This window comes from Haliotis rufescens, unplaced genomic scaffold (genome assembly GCF_023055435.1).
Source record: "Haliotis rufescens isolate VD_foot unplaced genomic scaffold, xgHalRufe1.0.p SCAF_1, whole genome shotgun sequence".
NCBI lineage: Eukaryota > Metazoa > Mollusca > Gastropoda > Lepetellida > Haliotidae > Haliotis > Haliotis rufescens.
Window position 1 is genome coordinate 88434837 of NW_025963779.1, and position 16702 is coordinate 88451538.

Below are 16702 nucleotides of genomic sequence, written 5' to 3' on the forward strand. Positions count from 1 at the left end.
AATATATTGGCTGACAGCCATTTGAGTTGATATTTGTTGTGAAACACAAAATGTAATAACTTACACTAACCTCGTTGGTCGTCTGTCCTGACGCCTCATCATCAGCATTGCTGTCCCCTTCTGTAGCCACATATGCCAAGTACAGCATCAGGTGCCCTCGAACTCGGGAGCGGATGCTGCAAGCGGAGAGGGTACAGCTTCATCAAGGTCACATATGATGCTACTAGACTCACCAATACTCCTTAGTCATGAAGTAAAGCTACTCGTCCCCCAATGTTCTTTTCTTACAACAAAATGCTACTTGTCTGACCACTACTCATAAAGTAGTGCTACTAGTTTCACCAGTTCTTTTCTGATAAATAACATATTGCTTCTGTTCTGACCACTGCTCTTTACTCATATAGTTGTGCTACTTCTTAAACCACTCTACTTTTCTCATAGATAACAAAAGGCTACTAGCCCCTTACTAAATTCAATTAAACAAGAATTGGAGAATATGGATTGATTTTCGATTGTCATCATTACATCAAAATTCAAATGTTACATGTATAAAAATAATGGCAGCAAATAATGCTATATTCCTAAGACCAATATCATAATATCTACTTATTGCCAGTATCACAAACATTGGTGTAACTAAACCATTAACTGACAGTGTGTGGCTTACCTTCTTGGCCTAAGCATGAAGCTCTTGACGCCGACATCTCGACCCGACCTTTCTGTGGCCACGCCCGTGTGGTTGAGTGGGATCTCCACCAGACCAAGAAAGTCATCCCTCGTCTGGAACAACATCTCTCACCATTAGACAAACTTTACCAGGGAATAACAGCTCATAGTTCCTTGTTCATGGGTTGTATATCCACATAAATAACCTTACACAAATAAACGTCAATTTGGTTGAAACGCCACTTTGAACAGTATTTCAGTTATATCATGGCATGTCTGAGAAAAGCCGAGGTGATGCAGGGCTTAGACAATAAAACCTTTGGTGGAACCCAAGAGTGTAGGTATGGTGCTGACAAACCTAGAACAGAATCAGGTTGAATCTGGGATTCAAACCCAACACAGGTTTCTGGCACAGCAAAGGGTCCCAACTCTGCAAGGGTCATGTGGTGCCTTAGACAACCGGGCACCTGGGCCACTGACGACATACAATAACCAATGATATAGCATTGTCATATGTTGCCTATTTTCTATCTGCCGAGTAATTAAAGCCCCCTGTCTATTGGAGGTACTACTGAGATCTCTGACATACGTCCTGCTGTACAACATCACCCAGCTGCTGGTGCCCTTGGTCCAGACTACTCACCACTCGGTTAGAATCGAACACCTCCAGCAGCACCACATTGTCTCGGGGGTTCACCTGAAGAAGACAAGCAAATGAATATCACAAACAAACAGGACAAATAATTACATTTGTAGGAGTAAGTGAGAATGAATTGGGTTTAATGCCAGTTTGAACAGCTGAAAATGACACAAATTGTTGACATGTACATTTACAAGCATGTGTACGGTACTGACAGACAAAGGATCGTAATCCGGGATTCAAACCCACAAACAACATTTCCTTTCACAGCAAAATGAACAGCATCCTCTACTTGGCTACCAAACATTGAAAAGGTGAATATTAGATCAAAGTAAGGCATGTTTCAATTCTCTATTTGTATATGTCTTTCAAATTCATGTTGCAAAGGGTTGCGTTTGCAAGCAAAGTTTCCACCAAATTTGATTTGGCCTTACATCCTGAGGGAAAGCATTAGTTTGTTTATTTGTTTCTTGTTTACACCACACTCGGCAGTATTCCAGACATATGACGGCGGTCTGTAAACAATTGAGTATGGACCAGACAATCCAGTGATTGAAATTATGTGCATCGATCCACTTAATTGGGATACAATGAAATGCGAGCCTGACCACCTGATCCCGTTAGTTGCCTTTTACGGCAAGCAAGTATTGAGTTTGCTGAAGACCTATTCTAACCCAGATCTTTACAGGTCCTGAGGGAAAAGAAAAACAAAATGAGTTTGAAAGGGATATATAGTAGACTTACCCGGAACACAAACTCTTCATGCCATTTTGGATTCAGTGTCTGCAAATAAGAACAATATCACTAGAAAAAAACAACTAAATACTCCAGTAACGAGGAGATCCTTTGTTCTCCAGAGACACAGCTACTGTTAATAGCCCTGGTTTTGGGTTACACTATTCAGGCTGTCCTGGCTGCTGATTGATATGTTTCTACCCTTCTGTTGGCTGAGCACATACGACACCGGCTAATAGTATCTACGTAATCAATACATTCTGCAGCATCACAATACCTCATTTATTCAGTTATTCTGTGATTGCTATGATCAGTTTTTAATTCACAAATACACATCCACTGACAGAACGCAAAATCAGTTCATTATAACTGTAATTTGTAATTCGCATTTCAACTGAATTTCCTGTGTAGTCGTCGCGATTTAAAGGCAGAATTTATCCACTTAAGAGGCTATAGTCTAATCACTGTTTTACTATTGTTAATTGTGGGTGTTAATTGTGGTCAAGATGTCAGTACTCAATCCATTTAATCACTTGCCTTGAATGGTTTATTGCTGTTTTGAACAGCTGCGTGTGGCCGCGGATGTTTTGATAGGCTGATTGGTGACAGGTGAACAGCTCAGAGATTTACAGTTCGTTATAAACTAAAGCATTGTCGTTGACAGACTACATGTGGGATCACAAAGTAAATTCGGCCTACCTTTAGAATACAGTACCACAAACTTGACAATACCCTATGACATAATTTGTACTATTTTGTTGCCAGTCACTCCAGCAAAACAATGACCATTGACGTCGTGGGTCATCGAGTGTGCATAAGCTCCTCCCAGAGATCTATTATTATTATCTTTACATGCAATGTCATTGAATACGCCCAGTGGTGTTGAGAGTTTTGAATATTTGTTTACTAAATACAGCCTGCAGTGGCGCATTTTATAGCAAGCGCTTATTTACGAAAGCATTTTATTTTTTACATAGTTTTTATTTCATTTTTCTCGTAATTCAAGTGGCTAAAATGGTTATAAATGGGAACTAATATAGATACTTTTTTTTTCCCGGTTCAATAATTTTCATTATTATGCACAAGAATGCAGTTTATTAGGGATATTATATTGGCGCTGAACACATCCAAATATCGCCAGTGTTAGGGTAGGTTACCCCGAACTCTATCCTTAGCCCTTGGATCCCCTTTATGATCAATCATCCCTTTACGATCATTAGGGTTAGGTACCCGTTTAGGGGCTATTATAGATTCTATAGCGGCTCCTAATATTCTTCACACAAAAACGTCTAGTAAAAAGGATGAAATGGTTTTGTGTTGAATATTTTGGTTACTGGAAACTGTCCTGGAACATTCACACAAGCCACTTTTACTGGCCACATTTTTTCAGTACCGATCCAAAAGCGAACTCACCGTTGTGTCGTCACTAGCCATGTTCATGCCTCTCTCGTTCCTTACTATTCCTTACATCATCCCTACCACACTTTTCTGCCACAAAAATTACCCGACAAACTATAAAATACCGTGTCATTCATGAGTACATGCGAGTTCGGCGTCTGACGTCTGACGCCTGGAGACGTTTTCAGTTTGCGCCATATTGGCTCATTCGTCACCAATTGGTATCTTGTAGATAACGGAATGGGATGAGTGTGCCAAATGGCACCGGGATCATTCGTAAGTGTCCGTAGACTAAAGTCATTAAATACCATGCCTACCTGCAACCTTCGTAAGTGTCTGTTACCTATTCAAACCTTACGTTCAGTTCCGTAAAGTCAAAGGCATGACTAGGTAAATTTGCACTTAGTTTCACAGTGTGGATGTAGCTCAGTCGGTTAGCTGTTTGGCTAACAATCCGAAGGTCCCGAGTTCATGTCCGACAGATTCTCACAAAAACTGGTTGCTTGTCTTTGAGACATGTGACCTACGGCTGAGATTGTCCTCACGAGAAGTTGTGGTACTGTATTCTAAAGGTGCTCCGTAAATTCGCTATATCCTTTAATTCTATATGATAAAATATGCAGAAGTTCATGTGCTCTCTTTACCTCTGTAGGGGATGCTTCTTAGGGATCCTACTTTCCTGAGGAGTACTAATCTAAGTTTAAGTCCTTATGACAATTATTGAAGGTAACATTCCATCACTTTTCTTTTCAACCTTATAAAAATTCAATGACTTAGAAAACAGATTGGTCGATCAGAGGTTTCAAATCAAAATAACCATATCTTCACTGAAAACTCATCATCTCTTAATGAATAAATGCATAAAAAATGAAACAAATTCAGTTCTGTACTGGAACCAGTGTCTTACGCTTTCCTGTAACTGATTACAAACTATGTCACGCAAATGACAACGCTCTTGAAACTGTAGAGACGTGTGGAATTCAGTCGATAAAAGTCATCATTTTAACGTTCATGAAAGTAGAATATCTGTTCTGTATTCACACTGATATGATACTGTGTTGAAGTGTTACACCTTAAAATTATAAAAAGAACGAAAATACATAAATCATGAGAATTAAAGTAAACCAGTCATTCACAACATCACAATCAACAACTGTGATACAGACTCATTATTATGTAACCAATTCTAAAAATAACATCAGACCTTTAAAATATGCCTTATCTCTGAACACATAATCAATGAGTCATAGATGATTGACAACATAGATGATCTGTACACAGAGCTAGTGTTCCCCCTTCCCACCTCCCCAAGATCCACTGTGAATCTTCCATCTTCCCCTAGCTCTTCTGTAACAGGGTGTCCTAAACAAACTGGCTTACGTTAACTCTCCTCTCTCACAGTGTACACACTCGGTCTGCTCACATTATTGAATGTAGGTCACAGTGATAAAGTACACAAGGTTTATGAAAGAGTCCCGCCACCTGTGTGACACTTGTATGTCAGTTTAATGTAGCAAGCAGGTTGTGTTGCCTCATGCACAAAGGCACTTGCACCTTTGAGGTATAAAGAGAGACAAGCCACACCCTCTCACATGTAGAGTATGACTGATTGAAAACAGTAGTGTAACTAAGGAAGAGAATATATGGATGTCAACTTCATTTTTATGAGGGTCATTTTTTTATTATCGTGGAAGTTGACATCCATTTATTCTCTTCCTTATGTGAATCACTTATAAATGCCTTTCAAAGACCAGTAGTGTAACTGTTTGAAAGATGTGTGATACAATACATATCACCCCCAAGTTGAGATAAATACTGTATAACACATTACTATTACGACAGTGAGTTCAGTGTTATGCAACTTTCAACAGTATTTCAGTTACACCGTTGAGATAAATACTGTATAACACATTACTATTACGACTGAGTGAGTTCAGTGTTATGCAACTTTCAACAGTATTTCAGTTACTCCGAAACCTGTCCGCTTCAGCAGATCAGCATGGGTTTCAAACCCACCATCATGCTTTTAGCAGATCTAAGGGAAGCAAAAACTGTGAAGTGAACTGCAGAGCCTAAGGCAACTGGGCCACCCAAAATTACAACAAATAATTCTGATTCAGTAAATGGATTCTGTTTGGGTTTTTAATACAAAGTGTAAGCAATAAAACTGTGTGCATGACAGACAAGTCCATGTTTACAATGTATCACATTGGCAACTCAATATTGTTGATAATTCCCCAGTTGTTTTTCTAGGTCAAAATGTCCCAAGTACAATGTATGACCTGGCTATCATCTATATGTCATGGGTATGTATTCTGGTTCATGATGCCAAGCACTAGTCTGCCTTGTCGTGATAAAAAGCCGTGATTTAGCTGGAATATTGATGACTGTGTCGGAACACAACTTTCCCTCACAAGGGTAATACACATAAAATGTACTCCTCAAAAGAAACACCCAAAAGAACATCCGATTTTTTCACATGCACATGACTGATTAACTATAGTCATATGAAAAAGTCTGATGTTCTTTAACTTCTTTTGAGTAGTATATATCTCACAAGTATGTTATTCAAACCGAGAAGTATTTTTGTGTCGCTGCCTGGCTAACGCACAATCTCCTCGCCTCATCCTTCTCATTGTTCACTCATGCCAGAGTATCAGTATGGTCACCGAGGAGTACAGGAAGATAATGTTCACAACTGCAAGGCAATCTGGGGCTTAAAACATTATCTCAGAGGAGGCACGTAATTAACAGAAGCAAAGTGCCTCGCTGGCATGAAGAGCTGAATACTGTTCTGGAAAGATGTCATTATTTCACATTTTGCATTTACAGCATTAGAAACTACACAAATGACGCTTCCAAGTTGTGCCAAACAATGACAGTCTTTGGGAGAAATCTCAAGTCCTTCTTCGGAGCTGGACCACCTCCCCAGCTACCTAGGGCCTATGAGGCAAGTACATGGAGCAGTGGTCTGACTCAGTGACTTGGTTGAGTGCAAGTCAAAGTGTGGGATGTTGTTCATGATATTCATCACTGGTTTGTCTGGTCCAGACTTCATTCATTCATACACCTGGACTACGCCAGCGTTAAACAGCCAATGAATGATAACCAGCACTCTACAGTTTGACCCCACTGGAACCAAGATTGAAATGTCCTCCCAGACAGAGAGACTTGGCATCAACTCACTGATCAGCAGGATACAGTTTGACCCCACTGGATCCAAGATTGAAATGTCCTCCCAGACAGAGAGACTTGGCACCAACTCACTGATCGGCAGGATACAGTTTGACCCCACTGGTTCCAAGATTGAAATGTCCTCCCAGACAGAGAGACTTGGCACCAACTCACTGATCAGCAGGATACAGTTTGACCCCACTGGTTCCAAGATTGAAATGTCCTCCCAGACAGAGAGACTTGGCACCAACTCACTGATCAGCAGGATACAGTTTGATCCCACTGGTTCCAAGATTGAAATGTCCTCCCAGACAGAGAGACTTGGCACCAACTCACTGATCAGCAGGATACAGTTTGACCCCACTGGTTCCAAGATTGAAATGTCCTCCCAGACAGAGAGACTTGGCACAAACTCACTGATCGGCAGGATATAATTTAATCCCACTGGTTCCAAGATTAAAATGTCCTCCCAGACAGAGAGACTTGGCACCAACTCACTGATCAGCAGGATACAGTTTGACCCCACTGGTTCCAAGATTGAAATGTCCTCCCAGACAGAGAGACTTGGCACCAACTCACTGATCAGCAGGATACAGTTTGACCCCACTGGTTCCAAGATTGAAATGTCCTCCCAGACAGAGAGACTTGGCACCAACTCACTGATCAGCAGGATACAGTTTGACCCCACTGGTTCCAAGATTGAAATGTCCTCCCAGACAGAGAGACTTGGCACCAACTCACTGATCAGCAGGATACAGTTTGACCCCACTGGTTCCAAGATTGAAATGTCCTCCCAGACAGAGAGACTTGGCACCAACTCACTGATCGGCAGGATATAATTTAATCCCACTGGTTCCAAGATTAAAATGTCCTCCCAGACAGAGAGACTTGGCACCAACTCACTGATCAGCAGGATACAGTTTGATCCCACTGGTTCCAAGATTGAAATGTCCTCCCAGACAGAGAGACTTGGCACCAACTCACTGATCAGCAGGATACAGTTTGATCCCACTGGTTCCAAGATTGAAATGTCCTCCCAGACAGAGAGACTTGGCACCAACTCACTGATCAGCAGGATATAATTTAATCCCACTGGTTCCAAGATTGAAATGTCCTCCCAGACAGAGAGACTTGGCACCAACTCACTGATCGGCAGGATATAATTTAATCCCACTGGTTCCAAGATTAAAATGTCCTCCCAGACAGAGAGACTTGGCACCAACTCACTGATCAGCAGGATACAGTTTGATCCCACTGGTTCCAAGATTGAAATGTCCTCCCAGACAGAGAGACTTGGCACCAACTCCCTGATCAGCAGGATACAGTTTGATCCCACTGGTTCCAAGATTGAAATGTCCTCCCAGACAGAGAGACTTGGCACCAACTCACTGATCGGCAGGATATAATTTAATCCTACTGGTTCCAAGATTGAAATGTCCTCCCAGACAGAGAGACTTGGCACCAACTCACTGATCAGCAGGATATAATTTAATCCCACTGGTTCCAAGATTGAAATGTCCTCCCAGACAGAGAGACTTGGCACAAACTCACTGATCGGCAGGATATAATTTAATCCCACTGGTTCCAAGATTAAAATGTCCTCCCAGACAGAGAGACTTGGCACAAACTCACTGATCAGCAGGATACAGTTTGACCCCACTGGTTCCAAGATTGAAATGTCCTCCCAGACAGAGAGACTTGGCACCAACTCACTGATCAGCAGGATACAGTTTGACCCCACTGGTTCCAAGATTGAAATGTCCTCCCAGACAGAGAGACTTGGCACCAACTATCTCATCAGCAGGATACAGTTTGACCCCACTGGTTCCAAGATTGAAATGTCCTCCCAGACAGAGAGACTTGGCACAAACTCACTGATCGGCAGGATATAATTTAATCCCACTGGTTCCAAGATTAAAATGTCCTCCCAGACAGAGAGACTTGGCACCAACTCACTGATCAGCAGGATACAGTTTGACCCCACTGGTTCCAAGATTGAAATGTCCTCCCAGACAGAGAGACTTGGCACCAACTATCTGATCAGCAGGATACAGTTTGACCCCACTGGTTCCAAGATTGAAATGTCCTCCCAGACAGAGAGACTTGGCACCAACTCACTGATCGGCAGGATATAATTTAATCCCACTGGTTCCAAGATTGAAATGTCCTCCCAGACAGAGAGACTTGGCACCAACTCACTGATCGGCAGGATATAATTTAATCCCACTGGTTCCAAGATTGAAATGTCCTCCCAGACAGATAGACTTGGCACCAACTCACTGATCAGCAGGATACAGTTTGATCCCACTGGTTCCAAGATTGAAATGTCCTCCCAGACAGAGAGACTTGGCACAAACTCACTGATCAGCAGGATACAGTTTGATCCCACTGGTTCCAAGATTGAAATTTCCTCCCAGACAGAGAGACATGGCACCAACTCACTGATCAGCAGGATACAGTTTGATCCCAATGGTTCCAAGATTGAAATGTCCTCCCAGACAGAGAGACTTGGCACCAACTCACTGATCGGCAGGATACAGTTTGACCCCACTGGTTCCAAGATTGAAATGTCCTCCCAGACGGAGAGACTTGGCACCAACTCACTGATCAGCAGGATATAATTTAATCCCACTGGTTCCAAGATTGAAATGTCCTCCCAGACAGAGAGACTTGGCACCAACTCACTGATCAGCAGGATATAATTTAATCCCACTGGTTCCAAGATTGAAATGTCCTCCCAGACAGAGAGACTTGGCACCAACTATCTGATCAGCAGGATACAGTTTGACCCCACTGGTTCCAAGATTGAAATGTCCTCCCAGACAGAGAGACTTGGCACCAACTCACTGATCGGCAGGATACAGTTTGACCCCACTGGTTCCAAGATTGAAATGTCCTCCCAGACGGAGAGACTTGGCACCAACTCACTGATCAGCAGGATATAATTTAATCCCACTGGTTCCAAGATTGAAATGTCCTCCCAGACAGAGAGACTTGGCACCAACTCACTGATCAGCAGGATATAATTTAATCCCACTGGTTCCAAGATTGAAATGTCCTCCCAGACAGAGAGACTTGGCACCAACTCACTGATCGGCAGGATATAATTTAATCCCACTGGTTCCAAGATTGAAATGTCCTCCCAGACAGAGAGACTTGGCACCAACTCACTGATCGGCAGGATACAGTTTGACCCCACTGGTTCCAAGATTGAAATGTCCTCCCAGACAGAGAGACTTGGCACAAACTCACTGATCGGCAGGATATAATTTAATCCCACTGGTTCCAAGATTGAAATGTCCTCCCAGACAGAGAGACTTGGCACCAACTCACTGATCGGCAGGATATAATTTAATCACACTGGTTCCAAGATTAAAATGTCCTCCCAGACAGAGAGACTTGGCACCAACTCACTGATCAGCAGGATACAGTTTGACCCCACTGGTTCCAAGATTGAAATGTCCTCCCAGACAGAGAGACTTGGCACCAACTCACTGATCAGCAGGATACAGTTTGACCCCACTGGTTCCAAGATTGAAATGTCCTCCCAGACAGAGAGACTTGGCACCAACTCACTGATCGGCAGGATATGTAGTCCGTGTGTTGACAGTTTATATGGCTCACAAGAAAGTAAGCACATATTGACCTAGTTCACATACATCTTAATCACTGATTCAGTGAAATAACTGATAATCAATATGGCATTAGGTTGCTCTTAGTCACCTGATGAGGGAGTAGGCATATACTCCGGAACAGTGTGATCCTCATAATAAAGATTGACATCCATAAATTTTCTTCCTTATGTGTATCACTTCTAAATGCCTTTCAAAGAGTAATTGTTTGCCAAAGTTATTCCCAGCTTGCCAGTGTCCATATTAACAGTCATCAATGGTGATGTGAGTATTGTTCTAGCCTGTGTTTAGCCACTATTCATGCAACATAACGCTGGGGGAGACTAAGCCTCGGCTTCATACTAATATCTAGTCTCTGAAATAAACATATTTTACATATACTATTTTAACAGTTGTTAAACTATAGTTATAAAATATAATAAAAAGGAGCCTGCAGTAATCTAGACTTGCCAAACATTATAGACTTGCATGGGCTGTATTGGCTATATTTGTTTCAGGGTCTGTATGAGAGAGTAATGGTACTCTGACCTGGGCTGACTAGAACACAACTCAGCCACAAGGTTTCCCCATCCTCATGCAGATTGTTTTTGGGGGAGTCTTGTTGCTGACGAGTAAAACTTACAAATTATTCTCATTTTACTCAAGTGATCTAGCAAGTCGGTCTCAGCAATTCCGGAACAGTTTTAAAGCTTAAGTCGCCTTCAGGAAAGTAACAAAACGAAATCACCACCTTTTCTTGGTCTGCTACTTCACCCACACAATTCAATAGATGCCTGATCAGGAATGTCCCAGAGCTTGTCAATTCTTCAAGTCAAATGAGTTCTGTTTTTTCAGGCTACTTTCCACACATAATTCGCCTATTCATATGTTCCTCAGTGTCCAGATTAAAGCAGGATCAAGCATGCAAGGCGATTTGTAAACCTCCCATATTTCGGTACTTATTGATTGATGAAGCCGTTGGGATGTTTCTGTAGTCAGCGGCAGAGGCGGCCAAATCAGTACATATCAGCTTGCAGTAAAGATGGTTTATTGTCCATAATCTGGCCAACTGGCCAACACAGCTAGATAAGGCAGGCAGTCCATTTCTTGTTGCTTACAAGTGTGGCTTTTGTGAGTGAGTGAGTGAGTGAGTGAGTGAGTGAGTGAGTGAGTGAGCGAGCGAGCGAGCGAGGTTGGGTTTAATAGCATTCTTCAACAGTATTCCAGTTATATCACGGCATGTCAGCTTTATATGGGAGGCTGTCAGCATAACATAATTTATGGACTGACTTTTTGTACAATCATGCAGAGAGTCATAAGGCAATGAGGCAATGAGGTTTTGTTTCAAAATAATAATGACACTGACAGGGATAATAATATTAGTGCATTTATATAAAAGTGAAATACACATAACATATGCAATTTTTACCTCCGAAAACAATAAGCTTTCTCAGCTCCATGGGGGGTATACAACCCTCCCTGACAGGAATCCAGGTTTTATTATACAATATTCCTGACCCCATTATATAAGGCCACACTATTTTAAGTTTATGTTTCATGGATTTATTCCAGCTTTTCCACACACAGTCTGTTGAAATAAAAACAAAAACATATAGCTATGTCAATTATTTATTTATTTATTTATTTATTTATTTATTTATTTATTTATTCATTCATATGAAAGTCATTCTGTCGTGGAGTTAAAACAGCAGCTGGCTTCTTGAATCACTGATAGTGATGCAAACATAGAATTAATGTATTAGAGGGTCTTTATGCTTGTGGGAGAGGTTTATGTTTGATTTATTTCTTCAAACGGCTGCTTTGCAGCAGAGGCAGCGGGCCTGTGAAACGAAAAATAGAAAATGTGTGGCCTAATGCCCTTCAACATGTACAGCCTGCCCTCATCACCTACAAGATCAGGACAATGACTGACAAGATGTCCTATTAGGAGTCCCGCTCAGGTCTTCACAACTTCGGGTCGTTCTAAAAGAAGCTCTTCACCTTTTGCCTGTGATCACAAATGTCACGACCTCAGATATACAAAGACGTGAATTCCTAGGCTCCAGCGACACAGTTGAAAGGGATTAGAAGAATGTCCCACTCATCACCAAAGACCTAACAGTCACTCCAATACACACAGTGGGGTGTTAGGTAGACACCTTCGATACAGAGGAGCCTGTCATGTACTGGATCAGACACCAGGGGCAAGGGCGGCCCAGTCACTTAAGTGCCACACTTTGCTGTGTAGAGTTGCGTCCCTTGGGCATGTAAGGCATACTAAAAGCCTATGATCATGGGTTCGAAGGCCAAAGACCAGCATCACTTTTTGCTCATATCAAGCTGAAACACTGTGATAAATCTGAAAATACTTTTCAAATCAGAGTAAAACTCCACTGATAAAACCAGTGAGGGGAGGATATACAGAAACTAAACACTTTGGCCTAACAGCAAGCCAGCCCATATACCTTCACTGCATGTTAAACCAAGCGACCTGATATAAAGCAAGGGAGAGCTGGCATCTCATGGTGACCTAGATAGTTATCTAATCAGAAGGGCCTTGGTTCAGGCTTAGCAAACAGCACTCCTCCAGGTGCTACAAGCATACACACCTGAAGGAAGGAGAGGGCAGTGGTGAGGGCTAGGGGACGGGCTAGGGGACAGGTGAGGGGGACAGGGAGAAGGGGAGGGGGCTAAGGAACAGAGGGACGGGGAGGGACAGGGATGGGTCTAGGGGACAAGGGTTGGGAGCTAGGGGAATGGGGTGGAGCTAGGGGACAGGGGTGGGGCTAGGGGACAAGAGTGGAGATAGGGGACGGGTGGGGCTAGGGGACAGGGGTGGGGCTAGGAGACAGGGTGGGGCTAGGGGACATGGGTGGAGCTAGGGGACAGGGGTGGAGATAGGGGACAGGGGTGGAGCTAGGGGACATGGGTGGAGCTAGGGTACATGGGTGGAGCTAGGGTACATGGGTGGAGCTAGGGGACATGGGTGGAGCTAGGGGACATGGGTGGAGCTAGGGGACAGGGGTGGGGCTAGGGGACAAGGGTGGAGATAGGGGATGGGTGGGGCTAGGGGACATGGGTGGAGTTAGGGGACAGGGGTAGGGCTAGGGAATGGGTGGAGATAGGGGACTGGGGTGGGGCTAGGGAATGTTGGAGATAGGGGACTGGGGTGGGGCTAGGGAATGGGTGGAGATACGGGACAGTAGTGGGGCTAGGGAATGGTGGAGATAGGGGACTGGGGTGGGGCTAGGGAATGGTGGAGATAGGGGACTGGGGTGGGGCTAGGGAATGGGTGGAGATACGGGACAGGGGTGGGGCTAGGGAATGGTGGAGATAGGGGACTGGGGTGGGGCCAGGGAATGGGTGGAGATAGGGGACAGGGGTGGGGCTAGGGAATGGGTGGAGATAGGGGACAGGGGTGGGGCTAGGGAATGGGTGGAGATAGGGGACTGGGGTGGGGCTAGGGAATGGGTGGAGATAGGGGACAGGGAATGGGTGGAGATAGGGGACAGGGAATGGTTGGAGATAGGGGACTGGGGTGGGGCCAGGGAATGGGTGGAGATAGGGGCTAGGGAATGGTTGGAGATAGGGGACTGGGGTGGGGCCAGGGAATGGGTGGAGATAGGGGCTAGGGAATGGGTGGAGATAGGGGACTGGGATGGGGCTAGGGAATGGGTGGAGATACGGGACACTAGGCTTGGAATAATGCATAGTTACAGAAACACTTCTGCTAACTCTAATGTAATGACATGAATCAATCTAGTGGTTGATGATCATCCTAATTACACCGACACCATGTTTCAGTTTCACACATGGCACTAATTACATGGTCTTTGAGTGGCCGAAAATGGCCCAAGATTCTGGGGATTGACATTAAGGTCCAAGGACAGTACTTAACAGTGTGACTTGATGAGCTTCCTTTGGCAAATTGTAATATTGTTCCCAACAAAATAATTGTAACTTGTAACACTGGCACATGTAACCATGGTAACAATGTAACTTGTAACACTGGCATTTGAAATAATACAACAGAACATAAACAAAAACACTTCTCTTCTACCACATTCTCCCTACAGATGTGTTGAACTGCCGATATAACAAGGCGAGGCCTCAGCAGGCACCAGGCTGGCACCAGGTACTGGGTTCGCCTGATAGGGTCAATTCAGTGACAAACAGCTAATACACACCAATGTACTATACTTTCCATCAACACTCCGGTTACTGGAATAATCATTTGTAACCATGGCAACAATACAGGATCTACGTCTTCACTACTATCTTAGTGGTTTCTTTTCAGGAAATCATGTTTTCCACATCCAAAGTCTTCAGACCAGATACGATTATTATTTGCAAAGTTTACATGGCTCAAGTTAAGATAATGAACTAAATAGGATAAAAATAATTTTCTTTTTCATTTGTATCCCACTTCCATTAACTTCACATCCTGAAGAGCAAACTGGTAAATCAGAATACAGTTACAGCTTGTATTACATATTCTAAGTCAGAAAATAGTATTACATGTTCTAAATCAGAATACAGTTACAGCTTGTATTACATATTCTAAGTCAGAAAATAGTATTACATGTTCTAAATCAGAATACAGTTACAGCTTATATTACATGTTCTAAGTCAGAAAATAGTATTACATGTTCTAAATCAGAATACAGTTACAGCTTGTATTACATGTTCTAAGTCAGAAAATAGTATTACATGTTCTAAATCAGAATACAGTTACAGCTTGTATTACATGTTCTAAGTCAGAAAATAGTATTACATGTTCTAAATCAGAATACAGTTACAGCTTGTATTACATGTTGTAAATACAGTAAGACACAGATGTAGAGTCAGTTTGTCTGTCTGTCTGTCTGTCTGTCTGTCTGTCTCTGTCTCTAGAGACTGACCTAGAGCACTGTGTAGCGTCAGGTAAGGACAAACTTCCAGTTATATGAAGGATGGTTGGTTGGTTTGTTGTTTAACGCCTCACTCAGCAATATTCCAGCTATATGACGGCAGTCTGTAAATAATTGAGTCTGGACCAGACAATCCAGTGATTGATATCATGAGCATCCATCCACGCAATTGGGATTGATGACATGTATCAACCAAGTCAGCGAGCCTGACCACCCGATCCCGTTAGTTGACTTCTACGACAAGCATAGTCACCTTTTACGGCAAGCATGGGTTGCTGAAGACCTATTCTACCCCGGAATCTTCACGGGTCTCCAGTTATATGAAGGCGGTCTGTATAATATTCGAGCCTGGACCAGACAATCCACGCAATTGGGATCAATGACATGTATCAACCAAGTCAGTGAGCCTGACCACCCAATCCCGTTATTCGCCTCTTATGACAAGCATAGTTGCCTTTAAGATAAGTATGGGTTGCTGAGGACCTATTCTACCCTGGAATCTTCACAGGTCTGCTTTCAAGCATAAACCCCAAATATACTGCAACAGCTGATAATATCATAAATGATTTTAACAACAAGAGAGTATATCAGTGAGTTGAAGGTGTGAAATACAATCATGAGACTTACCTTCTTAATAACCTTTGTCTGTTTTGTATCAATAAGACCATCCTCTCTATCCCCTCTGAACAGAGACAAGCGAACATAGGGATCACTGCAACAAAACAACATACGTCAGTGACAAGACCATTACCGTGGTTACGTCTATCCCTCTGAACAGAGACAAGCGCACATAGGGATCACTTTAAGTTTGTACCACATTACATTGTGTATCAGCTGTCATCCATATCTATATACATGTATTCATGTCACCCTTTACTATTTTGTTTACCGTATTTCCTTGAGTATAGTGCGCCCCATGCGCAACCCCCTCGAGCGAATTCAGTATTTTGGAGAAAAAAGATATTTGAATACCAAGTGCAGAAAAAAATTACACCGTACCCCTTCAGCGAAGTCCGGCAAACGACTGGGTGATGAGAAACTTGGTCAGTACAAATTCGAAATTTGAGATAGAAAAATCACCAGACATGTTGATTTACCGTTTAAATTGTATTTTTTGTTTTATAGGCATTGTTTTATATCCAGTGATTAAGATTACCTTGTAAACTAAGCCGGACACAGCAATCAGCTGTACACACGTTTTCTTGGAATCTACCGGTGATTCGGTCAAGACACACCAAATGATATAACTTTACAGGATTTTAATGCAAGGATCGGCAAAAATTGTATCTGAAACTATTTTTTTATCAGGAATAATATATTCCAATATCTTGTTAATTTAGATGCAGCTTTTACTAAACATATTTAAAATAATAATAACCCTAAGCGAAGCAGCTGATCGCTATTGCCGGGTAATATTTTTTACATGGAACCAGTCTGACCAGTCAAGGCTCCTGCGTGTGTGATCGCGAGAATTACGTGTTGACATAGAATCGTCCAACACAAACAAATATGCCTTTAAACGAGTCAAAGTATGGCATTTATGATATATGTATCCATTCTCTGTCAAC

General features: G+C 42.7%; 1 protein-coding gene across 7 annotated transcripts in view; it reads right to left on the minus strand.

Annotated features, from left to right (window-relative positions):
- LOC124118918 (E3 ubiquitin-protein ligase NEDD4-like) overlaps positions 1-16702 on the minus strand; it is a 92836-nt gene that overhangs the window by 17310 nt on the left and 58824 nt on the right. For 4 of the 7 annotated variants that reach the window (XM_048403019.1, XM_048403026.1, XM_048403031.1 and 1 more), the window contains exons 3-7: positions 15762-15846; positions 2051-2089; positions 1310-1363; positions 668-780; positions 65-176 (exon numbers count right to left, since the gene is read on the minus strand). In XM_048403019.1, the coding sequence (XP_048258976.1) occupies positions 65-176; positions 668-780; positions 1310-1363; positions 2051-2089; positions 15762-15846 (403 nt within the window). The remainder of the gene's footprint in view (positions 1-64; positions 177-667; positions 781-1309; positions 1364-2050; positions 2090-15761; positions 15847-16702) is intronic. The other 3 variants (XM_048403024.1, XM_048403027.1, XM_048403034.1) reach the window with 1 other exon arrangement.